Source organism: Lissotriton helveticus, chromosome 6 (genome assembly GCF_964261635.1).
Source record: "Lissotriton helveticus chromosome 6, aLisHel1.1, whole genome shotgun sequence".
Taxonomy (NCBI): domain Eukaryota; kingdom Metazoa; phylum Chordata; class Amphibia; order Caudata; family Salamandridae; genus Lissotriton; species Lissotriton helveticus.
In genome coordinates, this window is record NC_136067.1 from 379,247,488 (window position 1) to 379,274,443 (window position 26,956).

Sequence of the window (26,956 nt, forward strand, 5' to 3'; positions counted from 1 at the left end):
GTTTTCCTTGTGACCAACGTACTTTTTTTTAAAATGTCTTTATTTACTTTTTAATACAGCACAAACCTATCTTCAAGGAGCAGCTTAGGTCCTTACAGAGAATGTTTCTGTTGCGCCAGGAACATCTCTTACAAAAGAGGAGTTGTACACACAAGAGTGATTGACAACTACTTATTTCCGTAGAAGTATTCAAGTTTTGATCTATGGAGAGAGCGGGATTATGACCCAGCAGTAGATGTTTCAGCCCCCAGGCTAATGTGCTGCATAGCTAAATACATATAAGGTCCCAAAGGCGAGACCTATTGCATTGCTATAAGTGGATGAAAAAAATGGGAACCATGAAAGGAAACGGGGCATATATAATTAAGGATATGACTTCAACTTGAACACTAACATTTGCTTAGATCGCCACCCTGCCCACACAGTTGCAGTGAACAGCAACTGCAGCCGGCATACGTGACCATTGCTCCGTGCCTTCGCAGGGAGGCCAAGGATTGGATGACCACGTAATCTGCCACCTTTTTATCCTACTGATAGGCACTGAGAGAAACTTGCACAGCCTTCAGCCGCAAATTAATTGTGGTCCCATAGAAACACCTGGATGAAACTTAGATCAAATTATGCACTAGGCAACAGTTATATGCTGAAAAAAGGCCTCCCCTAGACTTAGGTCCAGTCTGAGGCAACGACGGAGAGCGCGTGGCCTCCTTTATCCTGAGCCTGGTCCAGGTGAGGTGAGGTCCTATCCCCGGTCACTATGGGTGAACAATACACCATTTGACATGGAGGAATAGTAATTAATATCCTTTATAGTTTGATTTATTCACGATTAATATATGGTTTATTTTTATGTAGCACGCACATGCAGTGGCAAGAATTGTTTAGAACAGAGGCCCTGAATAAAGCCTTGGGAGATTGTCCCCTGTGTGGCAGAAACATGTCGGCCCTTATGCAGCTATTTGTTAGAACTGCTTTTTTGCGCTGTTCTTGGTTTTAATCGGAAAGAGACCAATCGCTATTAAAGTGTTTTCGCTGTTTGTTCTCTATTCTACTTTTAATCACTACATTCATATTATTTTTTGCACTGCACATGTTCCCATTCAATGGTCATACGCATGGTCTACGAGTAATTGCGGGTCGAAACCCTGTCTTTCATGGTGGGTTTGGAAACTGTCTCAATGACCTAGAGACACACCATCCCAACCTTTGGATGACCATATGATAATATTGATCATTAACAAGACTTTGATGGGAATCCATCTCTGGACATTGGGTCTCACCTACTATTGCTGGTGGTTATGTGTGTTGGATTATGAGCACTCCTCACAAGACTTTAAGGTAGTTTACCTTGCACCATATAATTAGGTGTAAGTCTTATTGTTTCAGGGTATACATCTTACTCCTTAGTAGTCCCCCAGGTTTATTTGGTTTTTCATGTTGGACATTAGGGGATATTAACCTGGGCAGGTCTTAAAAAACTTCCCTTAGACCCTCCTATCCTCGTTATGTTATATGCAACAGTTATATGCTGCCTAAAAAAGAAACACAACCTGAAAAAAGTAAACATAGCCTCCTAGAAAAAGCAAACACTCGAGTGATGCAATATTAAGTAAAGTATGTGAAAAATAAGCAGGAACAACATAGATTACATAAACGTTTTGTTGCTGTCTGTTCAGAAATCGATCAAAGTTTTTGCATGGAGAATTAAGAACATGAATACAGGGCCCAAAAGGTACACATTCAATGTCAAAAGCAGTTGTATATAGGACCCTTTTAGAAGTGCTCCTGCAGAAGGAAAGAGGCAGACTTCAGCAAAATGCATATTTGCACACCTTATTTCAACCTTATCCAATGTGGCTCCCTTTTGCAGTCTGTATTTTGGAATTAAACATTGGTCTGAAGGAAAGGAGAGTGGCCTAGCGGTCTAAGCTGCAGGATTAAGGCTCCTGTCTCTCCGGAGGCATGGGTTCGGGTCCTAGTGCTGCCAGTTATTTTTAGTCTATTGCAATGTCCTATCATATTTTGTTAATGTTTAGGACAATTTATATTTAAAAAACTAAATACTTCCCAATGATATCTTTATATCATACACCCTCTCCTCGTGTTCTGTGTTTGGTAAAGTGTAAAATACGTCAAAAACTACTTTTTGAGCAGCGTTGGAAGTGCGTTATTGATCGAGTTGAACCGCTGCTGATCTTGTGCCTGCTGTTTGGTTTGGAGTTTATCACTGCTATCCTCCTAGCTCTGCAATCACTGCTCTGATTACTCTGTTGTTTCTCATACTGCTAACACTAATGTTATGTTACTGCTCTTACTACTTTTTTACAAATTATACTGTCACTACTAATGTACTAATGCTGCTGTCACAAAGCTACTCACCCCCCTATTACAGCTCTCCTGCTGCTATTATGTTCTTCTCCTTTATTACTGTTACTGCTATGCTGTTTACTGCTAATACTGCTGTGAGTGCCTACTGCTGTGTTTGCTATTCCTGGCACTTATGTTACTGCTGTCCTACTCACACTTCTGTTACTGTTGTACTCCTCACACTACTATCACTGCTGTTTTACTAACACTACTATTAATGCTCTCTTGCTAACTTTTATCACTGCTCTCCTGGTAACTTAACTGCTATCACTACTCTATTGCTCATGCTTACTGCTTCACTAGTAAAACTGCTGCATTACTATTCTGCTACTTTTGAAGTCGTTGCTAACCAGCTAACGTATTCATCTGATACTAAACACAGTATATTAATATATTTATAATAGCAACTACACCACTAATTCATTAATATGCCGAGACCAATTGGCATGGCCACTGCTTGTTGGTTTCGTTGTTAGTAGAATTGTGGCTTGTCCTACTACAAATGCAACATTGCAAACAAAGATCAGTTTGCTGCCTTTCACTGACACCTAGTTGTCACTAGGCAAACTGGCAACAATATGGAAGATAAAACAACATCTAATTTGACAGATAGACATTTAAGACTACGAAATCGATCTTGAAACGCATTGAAGACTACATAAACCAAGCATTTGCAATGCAATAGGTGTCGCATTTACCAGAGTTTGGTCAAATTACATTGTCAATGCATTTTATTTATGAAGTGTTTTTAAAGCAGATATATAAAAGGCATTGTCATTTACAATGCCAATAGCTTAAACTCTCGCAAATGTGAGACATATAGCATTGCAAATGCATTCATCGCCCGTGCTATAATAATAAAAACAATAATTAGGAACGAGCTATCCTGAGAAAAAAGTGCTTGGTGGCTGTAATTAAAGCCTACCGAGTAACAACACACGTAGCCAGGGGTGTTGCCATGAGAGGTTATAAAATGAGACAAGGCGGTACTAAGGAGAGACTACTAAGCCTATTGACCAATGAACAGCCACAGTTTACAGTGGACAATGACAAAAGCCAATGAAATATATGGGCGGGGAGTGGGCCGAGCTTCAAGTCCCTTCCTCAACACAACATGCCTGATTCTTCTATTTCGTAGCTATAGATTATTTTCATCATGATAATGTATTTCACTGACTTTTTTTATAATTTGGACAATACCACCTATTATCTGTTTGCTTTTGTATGCCATTAAATTACGAATAACCAATAATCCCACTGGTTACGTTTCTATGAAAACTTAATGTTCCAAAAAAAACAACAAATGGGTGACATGGGATGTAAACACAATTTATTTGTGCTTTGCCAATGACCCTTGCCTCCTTTTTTGTGAGGGAAATCAGTTTTTCTTCCTAGATATAGAAGTAAAAGAAGAATTGAACTTCTGGTGACTGGATCTATTTATTTTCAACGGCCCATCACTCAATATGAGTTGGACTTTCAATTACTTTACAATTGTGTGCTTGAGTGCTTGTTTTTTCTTTGGACATCATAAACACACCCGTCTTGTGGGGTTTGTTGATCAGCACCTAAGGTGACTCAGTGCTTAGCACGACAGCACCATTTGAACATTTTGCTTATGGACATTATGCTCTTTACTACAACCCATTATTCTTGATAGATGTGCAGTAACTCAGGTCCAGTTACCAATGTTTGATGTATAGGATTGTCCTTATAACATGTTGTTCAAATTACACCTCTTTTTGGTCACTGTTAGAGACCGGAGTCTCTCGTTGGCAGGAATACGCACCCAGTCCAAGTAGGGACCCTCACTCTAGTTAGGGTAAGTAAAGAACACGCTAAGAATAACTTGTGCTCAGCTCTATGAAGCTTGGCAAGAGCAGTCAGGCTTATCCCCAGAGGCAATGTGTAAAGCAATTGCGGATGTACACAGTAAAACAGTGAAAACGCCACTTAAGTACTCCACACCAGTTTAGAAAAATATCCAACCTTTATCTGAGTAAAACCAGACCAAAACTACAAAAAGAATCCAACATACACAAATTAGAATATGAGTTTTCCATAAATTAAGAAAGACTTTTAAAAACACAATGGTTCCATCGGGGATAACTGGTTGCGCTTGACGGTGACAACTCCACAAAATCAGTCTGGCCTCAGGGAGTGAAAACATCGTTGGGGGGTCATGCAGCCCCTGGTACAGTACCCTGTAGATGTCGGATATCAAAGACGGTGCAAGACAAAGGGGAGGTGAGGCATTGAGAAGGCAAGTGCGGTGTCTGTTCCATACAACTATGCAGATTGTTGGCATGTCAGCATTCGACAATGCATTGCATGAAGGAGTTGAGGCATCACCGAAACAAGTGAGGAATCAGTTCCTGGCAGTGGTGCAGAGTAGGGGAGTCAGTTATGCCTCTGGACATTGCGAATCACGGTGGAATTGAGTTGCTGAGATGACTCTTCATTCCTCTTTGCGGTGTGGGGTCAATGATGAAGCCGGATGTCAAACCGCAAGGCTTTTGGGGTATACGACATGGAGGTCGAATCACTGGGCCACAGCTGCAGCACCGGTGTCAGATCGGTACATCACAGACGTCGGTGGCGCAGTACTCGAGACTTCTGCAGTGGCGGTTCTTCAGAGGTGCTATGGCAGCATCGGAGCCTGCGTTGTAAGTCGTGGCTGCTGTGTGCATGGGGAGCATGTCTTCGGTGCAGGCAGTGGTATGGGGTCAAACTCACAGATGGGTGCTGGTTCCAAAGTTACTTGGCGTCAGTTCTTCTTGTAGCACAGAACTCACTTCAAAGGGCCAAATAACTCTATTTGGCACCACTTGGCAAGTAGGACTCCCTGAAGAGGAACCCAAGTGCTACTGGTGAAGTCATGATGGCCCTAAGACTTCCAACACAAGGCAAGCTCAATTCAAGCCATTGAAGAACCCTAGAAAGCAGGAGGTAGACAGCAAAGTCCAGTTCTCTCATTCACAGGACAGACGCAGCAGACCAGCACAGCAAAGCACCACAGCTTTTCTTCCTGGCAGAATGTCCTCTGCCATAGTGTTCCAAGTATATGGTGTCAGAGGTCATGTATTTATACCTATTTTGGCCTTTAAAGTAGGGCGCCTTCAAAGAAAGGACCTACCCTTCCTGGCCCCGGCTCCAGACACTCTACATGTGGTGGCGGCTTCTTTGTCAGAGGATAGGGACAGCCCTATTCTGCTGTAGGTGTCAGCTCATCCCACCACTTTAGCTTAGGAAGGGACATCAGCCTGGTGATGGGTCATCAGGATGTGCAGGGCAGTCCTCAGCTCCCGGTGTGGGACTGTCTAGAATGAATTCCCAAAGCCCAACTGTCATCCAACCCACATGTGTATTCTAGGGGACAGGCAGAGGCACCAAATGGTTAAATAAGAAAATGACAACTTTCTAAAATTGGCATTTTCAAACCTGCAATATAAAAAAACAACTTTACTAAAAGAATTGCTTTTAAATTGTGAGTCCAGATACACCAAACTCCAATTTTCTATCTGCTCCCGACTGGCAGATACGCTTATACGATGTTACAAGGCAGCTCCAATGCTAACCTATGGAGAGATAGGTCTTGCCGTAGTGAAAACTAATTTAACAGTTGTTCACTACAAAGACATATAAGACCCATAAGTACATGTCCTACTTTTTTAATACACTGCACTCTACCCATGGGGCTAGCGAGGGCCTACCTTAGGGGTGCCTTACATGTAATAAAAGGGAAGGTTTGAGCCTGGCAAGTAAGTAGACTTGCCAAGTCGCCATGCAGCCTGAGACTGCACACACAGACGCTGCAGTTGCATGCCTGATACAGGGTTGAAGGGCTACTCAGGTGGGAGGCACAATCCGTGCTGCAGCCCACCAGTAGCATTTGAGTTACTGGCCCCGGGCACATGTAGTGCACTGTACTAGGGAATTATTAGTAAATAAAATACGCCAATCATGGAGACACCAAATGTCATTTTACCATAAAATTACATTTTAGTCACAAAGCACATGCACTTTAGCCCTGGTCAGCAGTGGTAAAGTGCCTAGAGCCCTAAATACCATCAAAAACTAAGTTCAGCACACAGTCAAAAACAGGAGATCAGAAGCAAAAAGACAGGGGAAATCACTCCAAAGAATGCAAGGGCTAATAGTCACAAATGAAAGACATGCGCTCACACAGGATTCTTAAAGATGCAACAAAATTATTGGCGCTTTGTCAAAAGTATTGACGATGTAACATTTTACTGGGTATGCATGTTAAGTTCATTACTTTCAACATGTTCCATCTTGTGACTTCTTTTCATGATACATCTTTGAGACTACAGCCTAACTCTGCTAAGGCAGCCTGTTCAGAAAACAGCCATGTTCCCAGCTTCTGTATTGTTGATGTCACTTCATTAATGGATTTTCTTTCTAGGACAGCTGTGGGAACACACACTAGCTAGCACATCTATTATCGAACATCTCCCCTAACAAACAGTTAGACCTATTGACAATGCTTGTTTAACTTATGAAGCGGAAATGCCCATTAGTATTATGTTATTGGCATTTGCATAGTGAAAAGTCTGCAGGTAGTATGGCCGCATAGTGCACTTGGATTTCTGGGCTGCTGTCCATGTAAAGAAACCATTTCTTTGCAGAACGGAGTCCTAAAAATTCCTGTGATAATCTTTATAGAGTCCGTCTTCTGGTCCATAAACAGGACTGTGTAGTCTTGCAGTATCAGGCCTAGCTGTTCAAGTTGGAAGTGTTGGAAACTCGCTGCCTAAGGTGTGATTATAGGAGAACATCTATATATTTCCAAAGTCTAGATTATCAATAAAGTTGCTCCCTACCGTTCTATCATAATTTTCACTCAAATTGTGCGATAATAAACCTTATCTTATAGAGTGTTATGAAAGCAATTTCAACACTAAAGGTGCAATGACACAACCATTGAGATCTAGTACAATCAAAGTAGACAGAAATACGTGGTTGTGTCTACACCATAACCCAGGCGCCTAAAACAACAATCCTGATGCTGTTTGCATTGCTTTGAACTCTATTTCTTGTCAGTAACTCTATGTAAACGAAACATCTCTGTTGCAATGTTAGCATTGACGGCAAACACAGCATTTGTATAAAAGCTGTAAAACTGGTCAAGAGACTCAAATGCAGGTCTTGGAAAACAGACACGAGCAGGCAGTCAACTATCTTGGGAGGGGATAAACTGTGAAAGAGGGAGGACGCTAAGTGCATGAAAACGATTGAACACAGATATACAAATGGTGACCCCACCCTCCCCTTTACAGAAGTTCGAATCCAAAGATAATATCAGGATGTGCTGGAAGTAAAGCAGTGGTTGCTGTTGTTCAAACAGAGCTGCTGCCAGAGGAACAGTGAGCTCATACATGCAAACAATGACAGCATTGTTGTGTGGTGGTGTACACTTATCCGGCTTGTTTTTAATTGCTTTGGTTTTAAATGAACCATTAAAAACATTGCTGCTTGAACTACTACAGTAACACCCATAGAGGCTTAAGAGAATCCAGCACCAGCTACAGTACAGTGTGTGGGACCTGCTGGTAACAAGCACTAAAGCCGGGTCTGGTGGCTCAGTGGACAAATGCACAGACTGTAGGGGCCTGTGTTCGACTTTATGGTCACAGATTAAAATCCTGGCAGGTTCATTCAGCCTTTCATCCTTCTGAGGTGGATGGAATGAGTACCATTGAGTTGGGTAACAAAAAACATCTGTTATTCAGCGCCAAGATACCGTCTGGGTGAATGTGTGCTTTACAAATACACATGTTATGTTATGTTAATCTGGGTGGGGTACGTACAACATTTAACCCTTCACATGTCAATCAAGAGTCCCCCGTCACCTGCAAGTGTGACGAAACAGTCCAGTTTCTAAAGTGCACTGTGTAAAATTCCCAATTATCAAAGGTAAGAAGCAGGCTATTCTTATTCGAATCCCTGGGAGACGTTTGTGGGAGGAAACCTGAGAACTGGAAAACCTAGCTTAGACATAAACCTTAAAAACATGGCAGCAACATAAATTGTTTCATTCAGCAATGACTTGTCTCACTCACTCCTGAACATCATAAAACGATGGCAATTGTTAAGTGTCTGGAATCCTTGCTGCTAATGACATCTGCAATAACCAGAGTGGGTTTCTTACTAGGAAGAGGCATTTCACGGAGGAGGCATCTCAACTGTTGAAAGTGCCAGAGCGCAGTCTTTGCAAAAGCTATGACTGATTGACACAGTGCTAAAGACAGTGTAATAAAGGATGGTGGAAAGGTGGAAGTAACTCTTATTGAAGGAAAGCCTGCGGTTATATGTGGATTCAGCAGCACACGGTCCTACTGTGATGGCCATATCCAGGGTTCACAAAAGCTCAGCTTACATATATGGTCAAGAGTGGGGCGAGATCATGGAAGGGGCATTCAAGAGTGCTACGAGAAGTAAAAGGATGTCAGTGGTAACAGGAAATGTGAGTTATAAAAACTGATGACCACTCAGAGTTTAAGCTAAGGGAGTAGTTGACGCAGGCATAGGTATGTCATTTGTGGCATTAGAAGGAGAACACTTATTGTGACTTTTAGAGAATGTGTAGTGATTTTCATAACACCTAGTTCAGGTCAACTGGGTCTGTGTAGTCTTCTAAGTCAATTAGTGGTATTGTGTAGGAGTGATCATTGGACACCACTCTCAATTTGTGTGTCGTATGGAGCCTCTAGAGCCTCTAGGAAAACTGCTAAAGAGAACCAGTAACATTCAACCACCAAAGCGCGTGCACTGAAGGCAGAGGGGCGGTGAGAAAACATTATTAGGAAGCTGAACTTCAAGAGAAAAAAAGATAAGATAACTTACAGCTTCCATCAAACCCTTCAGGGTAGGGGTCTTCAGCATGAGTGCGTCAAAAACCTCCTCAGACTCCTTCCGGACATACAGCAACACTTGAGGTAAAAGGAAATTATTATTACACACTGTAACAAACTAATGCAATAGACAGACACTGGCGTAAATACAAAACCTGACAAAGGTGATTAAAGCATCACTACTTGTTTTTAGAAGTTCCCTCATACTTGCACGCTCATGTTAAAATATAGTATTAAAATAAACCCATTATAACAATTGTGCTCTTTATTAAGATGTTCTGTGCAATATATAACTCACACCAAAAATCCAGTTGGGCCGGGTTCAAACCAGGCTTTCAGGACAATCACTCACCGTTTCATTGAGTTCACTAGATTCACATTGTGTATTTTGTCTTGTCTTTTCCTGAACTTTTGGAAGACCTCCTACACCTATATTGGACACAGCAATATAGAGCCCTTAGGGAAATAATGGAACTAACTCTAAACTGACTTGCAATATTATACTCATGTATGGTCACGAGTACTTAAATCCTTTTAATTTATCAACTTCTGCCTATAAAGTAGTAAACTTGGGAAATTCAATAAATTATCGAATGTGCTGGTCATGCCATTCACTGAAAATAATATCACTAATCCTGTGCCAAGTCAGCATTTGGGGCCCTCCTCCTAGAAGTCTCTGCCCCTATTTGCATCTTTTTTTCTGTTCTCACGTGTCACAGAAAGGTCTTTCCTCGCTTTCTCACATGAATGTCGCAGTATCTATTCAACGACCTGTTCCACTTTTATTTTCCTCTTTGCGTAAAAGGGTCAGATCTCTGGTAAACAAGGTCCAGCAGCCGGTACTGCCTTTCCTCTCTCATCCCATCCAGAACAACATTGATGGGAATGTTTTTACCGCACACAAAATAATAATGGCCGCCAAGGTCCAAAGGTTTACAGCGCGGTCTGCCTCCTGATTAATGGAGCACAATTCGTGGTGTTACACTGAAGGGCAGGCGGAGGCGCGCGAGGTCAACGAAGGCGGCGTCGGTGAGTGCTGCTGGTGACCTCACGTGCCCCTGCAGGACAGGGCACTGGCTGCGTCACAGTCACTCCCGGGCGGAGGTGCAGGTGAGGCAGAGAGGGCTGTAATAAGTTTCCGGGTAGCCGGGATTTTTGTTGGGTGTTGGAGGCATATTATAAACCTGTGGGCGTATACGTGCTGAACTTTTCACGTGTTAATTATGTGTTTGTAACAAAGGAACACTGTAAAATACATGCACAGGTGCACCAGCGGACTGAAAGTGCAGGCAGGTGCTCTCACAGGACTGCAAGTGCCCGTCCTCAGAAAACAACAAGCATTTGCTATGCAATCGGTCCCGCCTTTGGGACCTTATATGTATTTAGCTATGCAGTACATTAGCCTGGGTGCTGAAACATCTACTGTTCTTTAACATAGAGAGAAAGTAAGCGCCAAACTTGGTGACACGCCAGGTATGGGAACACATGGAGAGAAATATTGGTGGTCTAAAATATAAAGTCTGGGCCTTCGATGGTCATATCACTGAAATTAAAAGATTTGAAATAAATATTATTGTCTACGGGTGCTCGTGGAAGACAATTTCTATGGACTGGAATCTAGAGAATGCTAAAGTGATTCTGGTATTTTACTGACCTCTGCTGGTCGTTTTACATCAATAAAGTTAAATAGAGGCAGTTGCCAGAAAAATAAAGTCCCTCAGCAGAGAGCAATTCTGGTATTTTACAAACCTCCATTTGGTACTTTTCTATTAAAACAGTTATATAGAGGGAGTGGAACAGAAAAAAAGTCCCTAAGCGGAAGCAGACAAGTCCTAGGGCTGATCTCCAGAGCCCATAAAGTACATACACATATAAGTGTATACTTATATATAAGTATATAGTAAAGTATGTACAAGAGGTCTTGAATGCTCGACCTAAAAAGGAAACTGGCCAAAGTAAGAGACTAGATGTTCAGACTTGATTTCTAAGGGAAATCCTTACTGATCAAGGGTCGCAACTGACGAACTCTGGGTAAGGGGGGGCGGGGGAGGGGTGTCCCTTCGATAGCACTCCATCATCCCTTGTTTCTTGTCTTTTCAGTGGAGGTGCACATTGTCAGTTCCAGGGCACTGAAGTAACCAAAAGGTATATACAACTCAACACATTAGCACAAGCCTGAGAAGAACCACACACACAGGGAGAAAAGCTGGAAAGAGCCAGGCTCATCACCACCTTCTTTGCCCTTTCCCACCCTGTCAGTGTCCCACCATGTTTCTATCCACTGCAAGGCGTACCCTGGGGTAACTTGGAGCTGAGTGATGTAGTGCTGTTTTAGGGCCTCATATATGAGGTTTTGACGTAGGTCAGTGCTGCAAGGAATCTAGCTTTGCCACCCTATGTGAGAAGAAAAGGGCAAGAATGTGCTGTATCTATAAGATGCACTGCATTCCTGTCCTTTTCCCCAGCGCAAGCGCAAGTGCACAATGGGATGCCGTGCGCCAACGCAGGCACCCTTGCACCAGGAACCCGCGATGCATCATGCAGAAAAAAAGACAAAACAAGGAGAAATGAAAACATTTCTACTTGTTGCGCCTCCCTAACGCCACCCTTAGGTGGCGTTAGATTCTGACGCATTCCCAAGTTTACGATTTCTCGTAAATCTGGGAATGTGTCAGATTCCATGGGTGTTGCATGGGAACACCCACAGCAACGCCCATGGCACACGTCTTTCACACAGTGTTCTGCGTGAAAAAGCCACAAATTTACAAATCCATGAAAAGACACATAAAGAGGCTTTACATGGCACTGTGAATATGCCGGGGTACATTTCTCCATCGGAACGTCAACAAAGTGATGTTCTGGTGTAGCAAGGGGCCTCATAAATAAGGCCCTTAGTACTTAAGCACCTCAGTGGTGATAACACCTAGACTGCAGTAGCAGTACATGTGGAATAGTACAGGGGTGTTTAGAATGGTACACTCCTCAGTGCATCACGTTTATTTGCAGTACCATGCCCTGCAAATAAAGTGTAACTGCCTGACTCCCTGTCCCTGTGTGGTAGCGGCCAGGATCATTTACGTTCTGCACACAAGGTTTTATAATCAAACTCCCGAACACCAAAGATTGGACAGAGGGATTGGAACACAAGACTTAGACCCAGTTTGACGCAATGTCAAACCATCAAAATCTCAAAACAGAGCTGTACTCCTGGACAATAATATCCAGCACCATTGTAAAGAAATCAGAGTCTGCTAGAATGTCACAAACTGCATTTTTGAATAACTCAAATGATACAAGCATTGGCAAAGGCAGTAGCTCTAGCTTCAGTTGCTAATCACGTAAACATGGACATTCACAAATCTGTTTCCAAGTGTTGCATGCACAATTGCGGTTTATCACATTTTCACTGCTGCAAAAAGTAGCCAAAACAATTGCTTTCTGTATAGAATGCAGATCGTAGATAAAATACTGAATGTGACAAATAGCATGATGACTGAGTGCACTTTTCAGATGGAAAACAGCTCCTCATGCATTCTAATAGAAACTCTTCCTGGAAGGTGGAATGATACAACAAATAGCCAATAGTATGCACTATGGGTGGAGCCAAAACACACTCAATGTATACTTAAAAGAACTGGTAACAATACATCTTGCAGACAGCTGTACTGTCAAGCTAAACCCAAAAGGCAGTGACACATCACCCTACGAAAAGATACAATTTTACCAGAAATCAAGGGTAGCACTCCCACCCTCCCTCTTCAAGTGCACAAACGAAAATAGCACCTGTGTAACAGTAATGGAGACTGAATTCCACCTCCACCACCACTACTTCAGATTTTTGAGTTTTGACACAAAATAAATGGTAATTCAAGAGATGTACCTCGCTTAGGTTCTTCTATCCTGGCCAACTTAACAGGCGGTACTGGAAATTCCTCATCAGCCACGAAGGACAATCGCTTCATCCCAGACCTGAAAGCAAACACCAACACACTTTAAAGAAGGCATCCTTAAAACTTATCAGCGCTAGATTCTCAGAGGAATTCACAGCAGTTTAATGTGCATATTTAATTTGTTTACTACTTATTTAAACTACGAAAAATTCAGCGGAACCTCACACATTTCCCAGCAGCTGCGTCAAAGGAGAACCCAGAGGAAAAATAGAAGAGTACTGCCCTAAAAGAGGATTTCTGGAAAGGCTCATTTTCACAATGTGCTGAATTTGACTGTAGCATACTATTGGTGTGGTATGCATTTCTGGTTATTCATACTCTAGGACTAACCTAAGTATTTATTTATGCACTGTGAAGCCGAACCAGGTTGCAGTGCTGCAATAAACAAGGTCCTCATTCAATATTATATTCATAGTGTTTAGGGACAAAGGGCCCTGCCTGGCCTCTCTACTCTTGGCTCTGTGTATAATCCCTTCTCGAAGGGGATTATTTAATAATCCTTTACGGGGTTCCCGTATGAAGCAAAACAATGCAAACTATTGTGTCAAATTGCTTAGCATTAGAAAAGCAAACAGACGCACCACGAAACTGTGCAGTGTCCATCAACTATTGGTAAATCCAGGCCCATGGCTATATTTCATAGTAAGAGCAACAGTTGCCATCCTACACTGGTTACTAGTATATGAGTTAAGACCATGCCTGTGGACCCATGTCATTTAACTACTCCAGCCCTCATTTACATGTGACAGGCTGGTAAAATATGTACTGAAAGTTGTGATCAACCTACTGCATTCTCCTTGAAATAATCCGGTACAGAGAAGTCAGGAAGAGGGGAAAAGCCTTCTGTGGGCTGGTACTGGCACTATAGCATGCCCTTTCAATATCATCAAGAGAAACCCACGACTATTTTTCCCTTTTCAGAAAATCCACAACGAATGCCTCTTTGCTATGTAATCACTCTTTGGGGGAAGGGCTAAACTGTGCAAATGCGGTTAGCGCTCTTATTCAACTAATGGCATTACTGGGCCGTAAATATTTTCAATAAAGTAAAATAGAGGCAACCTGATGCCAAGTAGAGCATGATGCTTACAAAATGGTCATGCTTGGATCTTAGTTGAAGCTAGGAGATATAGGTGAGCAGTACAAAATAGGCTAGATGTGGTGAATTACAGGAATCTGAACTTGTCCTCATTCTGAGAGGGTGGTAAATTGGGCAAGGTAATACACAAAGAGTAGGAATCATCAGTATGTCTCCCAATCTGCCTCTCCTCTGTCCTTTCATGTACAAGTCATCTCTAGATATCAAAGACAAAGACGACTGTAGCCTGAAAAGTGGGTTTCCCGGTCTTTTGAAACTGAAGTCTGCTCAGAATCAGGTGACTATGTGGCCATATTTGGTTGACACAATAGGCCATCGGGGATTAAGTCTTAACTTTGAGTAATGAAGCCTGCTACCTCAACCAGCCACAGTAATGGACCAGTGTAGGTAGAAGGCCAATTGACCTGCCCTGAAATTAGTATAAACAGTAGTAAACAATTGCAAATTCATGCTATGGACCACTCCATTCCACCAAACTGTGAACCTTTCAGCATTTGGTGGGTGGTATACTTACGACCATAATTGCAGCTACATTAACCTCTCCTGATGGGAAGACGGAATCAATTGTCTTGAGCCCCCCCCAACTCAATTTAGTCATCATTACCCCAAATCATCTATTATTGGCATTATTATTGATTTGATTCAATTACAAGACAGTACTTGCAAACATGATGAAGAAGCACTAGACTTTAATCTTGTAGCAACATGCTTTTTGTTGAGGTACTTTTACCTTATTGTGCACAATAATTTGCGAGCCCTTGTTAAAGTAAAATTGGTTACAATATTTTAATAAGTAATATATTAGCCTTACCCTTCGCCTTCCAATTCCTCACTTGCTCCTACAGGAAGCACCTTTAAAAAGAAAATACATATTAAAAGATAAGCAACTCTTGTTAATGATCGTATAAGCTTGTTTCCATGTTGTGAATATAAACATGAAGTTGTAGTTGTATTTGGTGCCAAGAATAAGTAGCTTTAGAATGTTGCATTATATGTACTGTCTGTCATGATACTAAAATAAGAAACAGAGTGGAAGATTCAGGTTTAGTATTTTGATCCACAGGTTGCTTGTACTTTCAAACTCAAAGAGCTAATTAAAAACCTCTATTTCTTCAGTAACACATTCCTGAATTGCTCCAGCAATGGCTGCTGCAAAACTAATAGATCACCAAGAGCTGGAGAAATAAGGGACTTCTGCGAAAGATACTGGGTAGTGACCTCACTTGATATGCCATTCACTTACCGCTTTTAAAATCCCTTCCTCTTATTTATGTAAAAAAGAAAATGTGTAGAATGAACTGGTTGTGGTGAAAAGTGCCCCCTGTACGTGCCTCTTGCAGGAAAGACAGGAGGTCATAGATGCTGGAAATTGGGGTATGAAGGTCCTGAAGCCTCTCCCCCCCCCCCCCCCCCCCCCCACCCCACATAGCCATGCTGGCTGCTCATAAGGTGAATGAGCAATAAAGATGCCTTTAAATTTTGTTTTCATCTTGTCACATCTGCTAAGCATTCAGAGACAGAAGTCAAATGTTAGGATATGTCCTCTGTCAAAGTGCTGCTTGTGTTTTTTTAACAGATTGTTGAGAGCACTCTGTAAAGAAAACTGTGGCAATCTGGCTGGGATACAGGGAGTGCGAAAGGAAAGGCATAGAATATTTTTTTTTCTAACAACAAAATGTAAAAACTTGTGAATGACCTGTATAAATTATTCAAAATGTATCAGCAATTTCGAAATAAAAAATTTAACACTTTCTGTAATTCTGAAGTGTGATGGAAACATATTTTAATGCAATCAAAACAAACCAAGACACTTTACTTGGTGATGCACAAATTATAAATATTTGTGAAACCCAATTTCCATCTATGATCGTTTGTGTGCTGATTTGTTTTATCAGTTAAACTGCATGTCTGTGCAGATTTAGTGGCCATTTCAATGGAACATGTGTTGGCTGTAAATGATTGGGCGATACCACTCCTACCACACCATGGTTTAGTACAACATGTTTGACAGTGTGCTCCAAAGTGCACTATCAGCTATATACCACACCCTTGCTACTCTCCTGCTGAATATGCTTCTTTGCTACACTAGTTCTTAGTGCAACACTTGAATTTTTCACAATCCCCACCACTTCAGTGACTTAACATTGATACCAACACAGCCATTCTGAAAATTGTTTCTGCACCACTGGCAGTTCGTAGTCTGATCACCTTAATGAAAACAGATATTTGATGAATATTTAAGTAGAAATATATACAGAAAACTGAGGGGCACACATCAAATAATAATAAAAAAGACACACATCGACTTCCTGCACACCCTCAAATAATTGAGAATATGGCACCTGGAATCCTGGTGGGCTCAGCTCAGAGCAGCAGCTCTTGGGTAGTTTAGAAGGTGCATCGCTCACCTTTCAACAACGGGCTCTAGCTCCAAACACTCAATTCTAATTTGGAAACTTTGGACTGGATTCACACAGCTTTTTTTCTGGGAATAGGTGTGACCCAATTACGGAAATTCAGAATTATGCAACGCTATAGACTAGAATAAGAATTATGCAACGCTAGGGTCTGGAATAAAAATTATGCAATGTTTGGGACTGGCATAAAACAAACCTGGTTACAGAAAAAAAAAATAGTATAGCAGGCCCGATATTCATTTAGCTACCTTTTTCCCCCCACCCAAAATATCATTATCAGATTTACAATAAAAGAAATGTCATCCCCATCTGTTTATATGTGCAAAAGACATGCCCAAATGCACAAGGGCGACTTACATGAGCAGTGCGCTGAAGGTTCGTGAAGTGCACATCTGGGATAAAAAGAACGGGCTGAGTGTCAAAGTCCATCAGAGGCTTAAAAATGGTCATGTCGGTTCGCTTATGGGGTGCAAGTAATTGTCCTTTGGCATCTGCAACTAATAAAACCAACAAAGTTGGAGGTAGAGTATTAATTATGGCGTTCACAATCAATGATTCAAACCACAGGCGTGTTTACAGTATTGTTAAATGGCATATCAGCATTTTCTTGGAACATTCCAAAATACAATAAATGCTCATTAATGTAAAACGATTAATGAATGAGAATTAATCACAAAAATCTATTATGGGTCAATCTCAATGCGCATAAATTGCGGACTCTTAATTGCAGAGTGAGTTTAAGGGACTGGGCCTTTAATGTCCTTGTTTTGCAGGATACACACAAAGGTTGGGTGCTGAAAGAAGAAAGAGAATGTAGAACAAAATGGACTGAGAAGATAAGCAAATGAAACAGAAGACAATAGTGCAAAAGAAAAGGAGTGAAAAGAGAAATAGCAAATTATAAAAAAGGGGAATGGGAGAAAATAAGGGTAAAGGCAAGTGAGTGAGAATGGCAAAAAACCTGCAGAAAAATAAATAGACTGTGCATGTTAAAGTTTTATGCATATGCGGTCTTTGCGAGAAAGTGCACTAGTTTAATAGAGTGACTACAGTGTGTGATCTGTAGTATCTAGATTACAGTTTCTAATGAAAATCAGAAAACTCAATTGAAAAATGTGTGTATTTGGCATTAGAAATGTTTCGATCAGAAATGTTTTACACAGCAATGATGACGGCACAGGTTGATGAGGGTGGGGCGGGTGAATAGCAATGGCTTCGTCTAATTGTGCCCGTTGTATGTCTTCGTTGATCTCACCCACACATTTACCTTAGGCTAGACATAACTATTTCTTAGCCTTATAGGGGGGGGAGAGAGAGAGAGAGAGAGAGTGTACACACACACACACACACACACACATACAGCATAACTGAGGCCTCCTTTTTTAAGTTATAAATATTTACTTTTCAATCATTTTGAAATTCTATATGTCTGGTGGTATGGAGTTTGAATGCATAGAGGCGATAAAGTGAAAAGTTCACAATTGGCGGTAGCGGACAGTGGAATAGTACGACTAAAAGTTGCAGGTCATATCATTCAAGTCATTGTGTATCGTCATGTCAGAGAAGTAGTATGGAGCCAAACTGCTTTGAAAACCACTGCTGGGCACTTGTATAAAGTCCAGTTCTTGGAGGTGAGACTGCTGCCTGGTGGCAGCTCCTGGAGGTTGGAGCATGCTTGGCTAAATTATACAGAGCTAGGATAGCAAAGATTAGGACCTTGTCTAATGGAGAAAAGGTGTATTGTGGAAGATGAGCAAGAAGACTATTGCAATAGTCCGGTCCTCGAAGTACTAATGAGGTGATAAGTGCTTTGGATGCAGATGTGGATGTGTCTTGCGCACATTCAGTATTTGGAAACATGCTGCAGTACCTGAGTGGGAGATAAAGGCTTCCATTTTCACAGATGTTAAGAAGAGAACTCAAAGGTTTCTGGTTGAGGAGTGAAAATTCTGAGACGGGGGAAAGTGGATGAAGTAAGTGAGAGAGATGGGTGCTGCAGAAGAGGGAGGGCACGTGACTTCCGGTTTCAAGAAGTTCAAGAGTGAGGCAGTCTGTGAGGCGTGACTGATGGGGAGGTGTAAATGTAGGAAAGGAGATAAGGATTTGGGTGATGTCAGCATACCGGCAATAGGAGAAATTGAATGAGGATATCACCAAAGGAAGAAGTGTAGAGTGAAAAGACAAGAAAGCAAAAGACAGAGCATTGCTGTTCAGACAGAAAATGAGCAATCGGAGAGGTACATGGTGAGATACATGTGTGTCGAACCAGTAAAGCCTACGGAGTCTAGAGAGGAAAGTAGAGTAGGCGGGTCAACAATATCAAAAGTAAAGGATAAGTCCAAAAGTATGCGGATGAAAAAACAACAACTGTGATGGGTAATGGTGATGAAGTAGAATACGCGTGACAGTGCTGTTTACGTTAAGTGTGGGGTTAGGAAGGTGAGGAAGCCAGATTGGAGGGGGTTACGGAGATTAGAAGAACGTGTTAGGGAAGAAAGAGGGGGCCTAGAGAAGCTAGAAGACTGGGCAAGGGTTGTTTCACAGTAATGATACTCTAGAAATAGTAGAAAGTGAGGTCACTTGTTGGATAAGTTATGAGTAGCTATAGAGGAGAGAGCAGGTTAATGTGATCAGCATTGACTAGAGTGTTGGGTGGTGTGGCATACGTAATGGTTAGAGGTAGTCTTCTTTCTTCAGTTCATATAAAAATGCTGTTATGTGAGAATACAACTACTAGATTTGCGTGTATTCTCCAGGCCACAGACTCTAAACCCAGTGACAAAGCGTCGTGGGTTAATCTTATGCGTGTGTAACAAATTGGTCAGAAGTCCCAATCCTCCTTACCACATGAGTGTTTTGAAATGCCAGCGATCAATGCTTTAAAAGTTAACTAACAGCTACATTAGTAGGTGGGCCAAATGCATGCACTGATTACAGGTAAAAAGCCAACAAAAAACTTACAGGATATTTTTCTCTTATTAGCCAGGCCTCTGACCCCAGTACCAGACCAAGTGACCATGCTCTACCCTCACTGACATTGGCCTAAAATATTCCCCCTCCCAATGCCTTTAAGAGAACAGTTCCAATCTGCTCTTTTTGCACTTCAGCCACTAAAGAACCACTGTTGCTAAACACGGTAAATGTGTGAATGGCATTTTTGAAAGTATAAATTGAGCCAGTCTCCGAATAGTCGTATGAGAGAAGCAAGGCCTTGTTCCGCCACTAGCTGACAAATACACCAGATGGACTGTCAGAAAGCGCAGTATGGTCAAGTACCATGCAAACGATTTACTCGAAATGGCTTTCAGTTTGAATTCCATCAAAATGGGATGGTGGTCTGCCATGTGTGCAATCTGACAAACAGAATGCATAAGTGAATTGTAATGAACTAAATGCTGTATTATTCACACTATAAACACATACAAAGTCATTTCTACTTACAGGTGTTCAACTGGGAGCTGGTATAAGTGCACTTGCCTTTTCGCTTGCTTTGTTTTCGTTCCTCGTCCCTGATCTTCCTCTCTGCCCCCTGTTGAACAAAAGCGTACATATTTTTAAACATTGATTTTCACTATTTTGGGGTTTTACCCTCACACGTGCTGGGCAAAAGTAGTCTCGTAATCAGCGTTAACCAGCACTGTTACATGCTAGGACGTAGCTAACAGTGGTGCAGCTTGTGCAGATGTGTGTGAATTATCAAGCAGTGGCGTCACTAGGGGGGTGCGGGGGGTGCGGCCCGCACCGGGTGACACCAACACATGGGGTGACACCAATCTGCACTGCAGCCTCGCCTCTGCTCTCACCTTTACTGTCGCTCCCTGTGCAAGCTTGTTCCTCATGAAGTTCACACTCGCCAGCGTCTCGCAGGAGATCTGCAATGCTTGACTGCAATTTTCTTTGCTCACAAGGCAACTCTATAGCAGCAGCTCACCTGAGGGTGCATGGTTTCCTATTTTTCAGTGTCTTGCAGTCTTCAGTTTTCCAGTGAACCAGTTCCAAATTTCAGCTTGCTCTTCACTACAGTGCCACCTGTTGCTCGCACTCTTGTTCATACAAATCCAGGGAAGACAGATGGAGTAAGAGAGAGTGGGAGACAGAGGGAGCTAGATGGAGTAATACAGAGAGAGGGAGCTAGAGAGAGCAAGACAGAGAGAGAGGGAGCTAGAGGGAGTAACAAAGAGAGAGAGGGAGCTAGAGAGAGTAAGACAGAGAGAGGGGGAGCTAGATGGAGTAAGACAGAGAGAGAGGGAGCTAGAGAGAGTAAGACAGAGAGAGGGGGAGATAAAGGGAGTAAGACAGAGAGAGAGAGAGAGAGAGCTAGAGTGAGAGACAGAGAGAGAGGGAGCTAGAGTGAGAAAGACAGCGAGAGAGGGAGCTAGAGGGAGTAAGACAGAGAGAGGGAGTCAGAGGTAGCCAGAGGAAGTAAGACAGAGAGAGAGGGAGCTAGACAGAGAGAGGGAGCTAGAGGGAGTAAGATAGAGAGAGAGGGAGCTAGAGGGAGTAAGGCAGAGAGAGAGTGAGCTAGAGGGAATAAGAGAGAGGGAGCAAGACAGAGAGAGGGAGTAAGACAGAGAGAGGGAGCAAGATAGAGAGAGAGGGAGCTAGAGGGAGCAAGACAGAGAGGGAGCTAGAGGGAGTAAGACAGCAAGAGGGAGACAGAGGTAGCTAGAGGAAGTAAGACAGAGAGAGAGAGGGAGCTAGACAGAGAGAGGGAGCTAGAGGGAGTAAGATAGAGAGAGAGGGAGCTAGAGGGAGCAAGACAGAGAGGGAGCTAGAGGGAGTAAGACAGAGAGGGAACAAGAGGGAGTAAGATAGAAAGAGAGGAAGCTAGAGGGAGCAAGACAGAGAGGGAGCTAGAGGGAATAAGAGAGAGGGAGCTAGAGGGAGCAAGGCAGAGAGAGAGGGAGCTAGAGGGAGTAAGACAGAGAGAGGGGGCTAGAGAGAGCAAGACAGAGAGAGAGGGAGATAAAGGGAGTAAGACAGAGAGAGAGGGAACTAGAGGGAGTAAGACAGAGAGAGAGAGCTAGAGTGAGAAAGACAGGGAGAGAGGGAGCTAGAGTGAGAAAGACAGCGAGAGAGGGAGCTAGAGGGAGTAAGACAGAGAGAGGGAGACAGAGGTAGCCAGAGGAAGTAAGACAGAGAGAGAGGGAGCTAGACAGAGAGAGGGAGCTAGAGGGAGTAAGATAGAGAGAGGGAGACAAAGGTAGCTAGAGGAAGTAAGACAGAGAGAGAGGGGGAGCTAGACATAGAGGGGGAGCTAGAGGGAGTAAGATAGAGAGAGAGGGAGCTAGAGGGAGCAAGACAGAGAGGGAGCTAGAGGGAATAAGAGAGAGGGAGCTAGAGGGAGCAAGACAGAGAGAGGGAGCTAGAGGGAGTAAGACAGAGAGAGAGGGAGACAGAGGGAGCTAGAGGGAGTAAGATAAAGAGAGAGAGGGAGCTAGACAGAGAGAGAGGGAGCTAGAGGGAGTAAGACAGAGAGAGAGGGAGCTAGACAGAGAGAGGGAACTAGAGGGAGTAAGACAGAGAGAAAGGGAGCGAGAGGGAGCTAGACAGAGAGAGGGAGCAAGACAGAGAGAGAGGGAGACAGAGGGAGCTAGAGGGAACGAGAGAGAGGGAGCTAGACAGAGAGAGAGGGAGCTAGAGAGAGGGAGCTAGAGGGAGTAAGATAGAGAGAGAGGGAGCTAGAGTGAGAAAGACAGCGAGAGAGGGAGAGGGAGTAAGACAGCGAGAGGGAGACTGAGGTAGCTAGAGGAAGCAAGACAGAGATAGAGGGAGCTAGACAGAGAGAGGGAGCTAGAGGGAGTAAGATAGAGAGAGAGGGAGCTAGAGGGAGTAAGACAGAGAGAGAGGGAGCTAGAGGGAGTAAGACAGAGAGAGAGGGAGCTAGAGGGAGCAAGAGAGAGGGAGCTAGAGGGAGCTAGACAGAGAGAGAGGGAGCTAGAGAGGGAGCTAGAGGGAGTAAGATAGAGAGAGAGGGAGCTAGAGTGAGAAAGACAGCGAGAGAGGGAGAGGGAGAAAGACAGCGAGAGGGAGACTGAGGTAGCTAGAGGAAGCAAGACAGAGAGAGAGGGAGCTAGACAGAGAGAGGGAGCTAGAGGGAGTAAGATAGAGAGAGAGGGAGCTAGAGGGAGCAAGACAGAGAGAGAGGGGGCTAGAAGGAATAAGAGAGAGGGAGCTAGAGAGGGTAAGACAGAGAGAGAGGGAGCTAGAGGGAGTAAGAGAGAGGGAGGTAGACAGAGAGAGGGAGCTAGAGGGAGTAAGACAGAGAGAGAGGGAGCTAGAGGGGTAAGACAGAGAGAGAGGGAGCTAGAAGGAGTAGGAGAGGGAGCAAGACAGAGAGAGGGAGCTAAAGGGAGTAAGAGAGGGAGAGGGAGCTAGAGGGAGTAAGACAGAGAGAGGTAGCTAGAGGGAGTAAGACAGAGAGAGAGGGAACCAGAGGGAGCTAGAGGGAGTAAGACAGAGAGAGGGAGCTAGAGGGAGCTAGACAGTACCTAGCGCCGTACATTTCCAACAGAGGTGGTCCATGCGGTAAGTCGTCAGGGGGTGACACCATGAGTTACCCGCACCGGGTGACACCAACCCCAGTGACGCCACTTATCACGCAAGGTTAGTATACTTAAGGTATGCAAAAAACACACACACACGCCCTCTCCAGAGTACAGTTGAGAAGGAATGCAAGTCATGCCAAAGACGCTTCAACGCTCCTTTATTGCAATTGTGTTTCCCCCAACACAAAAGTTTATTTAAAACTCTGGGCGAGGATCAATACCCACCCCTCCAGTTCCTCGCTGAGCCCCGTGTCATGGCACTCAGACCAACCCCAATGCGGCATTGCAGCGTTGTGATTAGCTGCGGGGAGCATGGGAGCCCTGGTGCTTCCTGCTTCCTGTTTCTCATAAGAAACCAGGAAGAGGATGCAACACAGGCAAAGCGGCAACCGGCCAGCCACCCGGCTGGGAGGTAAGCGATTTTTCTTTTACCCGATTTCCCACCCTTCTCTCCCCCCCCACCCCCCGTATCCGCCCCACTGCTGCTTCTAGGCAGTAGCCATGACTGTACTAGAAACAATGTAGTGCTACAGGGAGAATGGTAAGGAAAGAACAAGAGCCTAGAGATTGGGGGGAGAGTGGGCAGTGTGAAAGGAGTAAAGAAGCTAAATAAAGATGGATGTAGAGATATAGAGGAAACTACGAGACAGTAGGAGAGCGTGAGGAGATTGGAGAGAAGGAAGGGGAATACAAAGTGATGCATTATAAAAGAAAGAATCATCCATGGAAAATGGAGAGCGGGAGGGGAAAGTGGAGACACAGGTGGGAATGGAGGGGAGAATGAAAGGTAAAAATGTGCAAGATATATATATATATAGGAAATTAGAGGAGGAAATAGTAGAGATACGCAAGGAAGGATCTAGATAAATGTGAAGGAGACAAGGGAATAGTGATGAGATAATGGGTAGAGTAAATGAGACAAGGGAGTGTGGGAAATGTGGCCATCAATGGAGAATGAGAGGGGGGGAGGAAAGTGGAGAGATACAAACAGGTATGGGGGTGTGGAATGGGGGTGTGGAATGTAGCATGGCAGGAAGGAAAAGAAGGAAAGAGAGGGACTGGGATATTCAGATAGTGATGCAGACACCTGGTGAAGTAAAAAGGTACAGAGAAGCTGAAGCATTGCTATCATTAGTGCAGCGGGTGCAGTGATGCCTGTGCTTGGGGTGTTTGAGACCCCCTGCACCCAATTTGGCTGTTCTATTTTTTTACCACCTAACCACAGGATTAGGGAGCCATTTTATTAACTTGGATTAGGGCCCATGGCAGCCTTGCTACGCCACTGGCTACATGAGAATGACTACCAGTAATCTATCAGTCACAATCACGTGACAAAAATTACACATTTGTTGATCATCGTTTCGTTTGTTCAGAGCAAGCAATCCCTTGACGTTTAGGTTGTTTCCACACATATAGGTGTATTTCCGTGTCACTAAACTGTTGAGGAAGAAACTGGTAAAAATAAAACAGGCTTTCATTCTCGGAGCTGCCCGGTAGTCAAACCCTGTGCAAAGGAGAGATTCACTCCTTGCCGCCATGACAGCCCCGAGGGCAGGAACATTCTGTTCTGTTAAGAAGGCAGTACAGTGCCACCTATGTTTTCCTGGCCAGCTTGCAGTCAAAGATTCCGTTAAAACAAAAAAACAATACGGGGGTAGTCGTCCGAATGGCCAAAGAGATGAGGGAATAGATGAACCGAAATAACCAGCAGCCTGGAAAATAAGTTAGATCCATGTAGCAACCTGTTTATATGCATGTAATTCCCAAGTGAGTTATCAATTCATAATCTAGTTTACCTCGATTTTTAAATATCTAGGCCTGAAAATCTGTTTGTACTCCGCTATCGTGTATGGATTGCATTTCGTCATAACTTCCAACACAGGAATCCTTGTTGTGAAATCTTTGTGAAAACCGTACACAAACCCTATTCGCTCCAAGTTACTTATAGAGAAGAAAAGGGAATGAGAAAAAGAAACAAAGGTTGACAGAGAGGAGTTATGTGTGAAATGCATTACAATTCGAGTAATGAAAAGATGGAAACAAGACCAAGAAAGTGAAAGAAAAATTAAACTTAACAAATAAGATTTTAGAGCAAATCGAAATGGAAATTAAACATAGACACTCAAAGGAGAAGAGCTAGAAATAAAAAAAAAAAGCAATGAAAGAAAAAGTTGAAAAAGAGAGAAATAAAGAGGAATTAAGAAATAAAGAATGGGGACACGGAAGAAAAATGTGAGAAACATAACAAAAAGCTGAAAGAGAGAAACGAGCTATAGGAGAACTGAAACCAAATGTGAAAATAAAACAGCAACAATGAAAAAGTTTGCAATATACTAAAAAAGATAGGAGAAAATGGCACAGTAAATAGGACTGAGTGAGAATTAATGCAGCAAAATGGAAAGTAAGAATTTAAAAAAAAAGAAAAACGTTTTAAAAAACTATAGCATGTACACACAAGAGCAAGCAGCAGGAAGGGTAAGTCTGACAATAAATGCAACAGAATGGAAAAGTGTGCAAAAGGCAAAGCAAAAACAGGAAGTGTGTGTGGAAGGAAGAAACTGAAACAACAAGCTAGTGAGACAGAGAAAAAGGAAGCAACACAAAAACAAAACCAACAAACAAGTCAAGGGTGCAAGAAAGGAAGCAACAGAAATAAGATATGTGTAAATAAAAAAACAGCAACGCAGGGTCAAGTGTCCAAGAAATGAAGTAAAAGAAAGTAGAATTAAAGACTTAAACTTTGAGGAACAATGTGGTACAGGACCTTATAACTAAAGCAAAATCCAGGCATGACTGATGACAAAAACAAAGTACAAGTCAGAGATTGTAGGTGCTTGTACATTCCCTATTCCTTTCCCCCACCATCTCCCGTACCCTCTCCTTGCCACCTCTAGTCCTCTGGAATTACATTACCTTATCGCAGAAGACTTTAATCTGGCAGTAGGCCCGGTGGACTGGCTTGTTACTCCTGTTGTTGTAGCTGTAGGTGTCAATCTGAATGTTCAGGGGAAGCCCTTTCACCCCTTTCTGAGACGAGAAGTCCGTACTCAAGCAGTTCACAGAGATGAAAACCTACAAAGGCAATAAGAAACATCACTTCCGAGTCAGAAGTTAGTTGGCACAAACATGATCACAACTATGACCTTAATTAGATGGTAAAGGAACTTAGGCTAACTAGCATTTTAATGAAGCCAGGATATTTTCTATTTAAGGCTCACGTAAAGCACAGAGTAGGTGCATCTGTCATCTATGGCGATTGTCATCCTGTTTCTGTAGTTGTAGTAGTTATCAGGGAGGACCTGGCCTGGCAGTTCAGGCTGGACTGTTGCCATTGGGCGCAGGGTCAAGAATGATTTGCATATGGCTGGGTCCAAACTGGAATGGCATGGTTGGTGAGCAAAAAAACGGCCCAGATCTCTGTACTGGGGTGAATGTAAGGCATTGTTCGGCATTCTGTCCATGAATTGTTCTTTTTGTAGTTCGCTGCACACAGGACAATTCCCCCCCCTGTGTTTCTAAGGAAGAGTGATAATTTTGCAACCCCAGTCCCAACCCAGATACAAGAATTGACCAGATTGTTTGCTAATTCCTAGACCTTTGGACTATCAGGCTCCCACTCACCACCCTTCCACATGCAGAGCATTTCTTGTAGGAATGGTCACACAGGAGAGTTCCAAATCTGAAACATGGGCACCCTTTA

At 43.1% G+C, this 26,956-nt stretch overlaps 1 protein-coding gene across 3 annotated transcripts in view; it reads right to left on the reverse strand.

Moving 5' to 3' along the window:
* The window catches only part of GRHL1 (grainyhead like transcription factor 1), an 89,751-nt gene that overhangs the window by 5,587 nt on the left and 57,208 nt on the right, over positions 1 to 26,956 (reverse strand). For 2 of the 3 annotated variants that reach the window (XM_078647818.1, XM_078647820.1), the window contains exons 9-14: positions 26,170 to 26,328; positions 20,150 to 20,237; positions 17,066 to 17,205; positions 15,103 to 15,143; positions 13,123 to 13,211; positions 9,235 to 9,320 (exon numbers count right to left, since the gene is read on the reverse strand). In XM_078647818.1, the coding sequence (XP_078503944.1) occupies positions 9,235 to 9,320; positions 13,123 to 13,211; positions 15,103 to 15,143; positions 17,066 to 17,205; positions 20,150 to 20,237; positions 26,170 to 26,328 (603 nt within the window). The remainder of the gene's footprint in view (positions 1 to 9,234; positions 9,321 to 13,122; positions 13,212 to 15,102; positions 15,144 to 17,065; positions 17,206 to 20,149; positions 20,238 to 26,169; positions 26,329 to 26,956) is intronic. The other variant, XM_078647819.1, reaches the window with a different exon arrangement.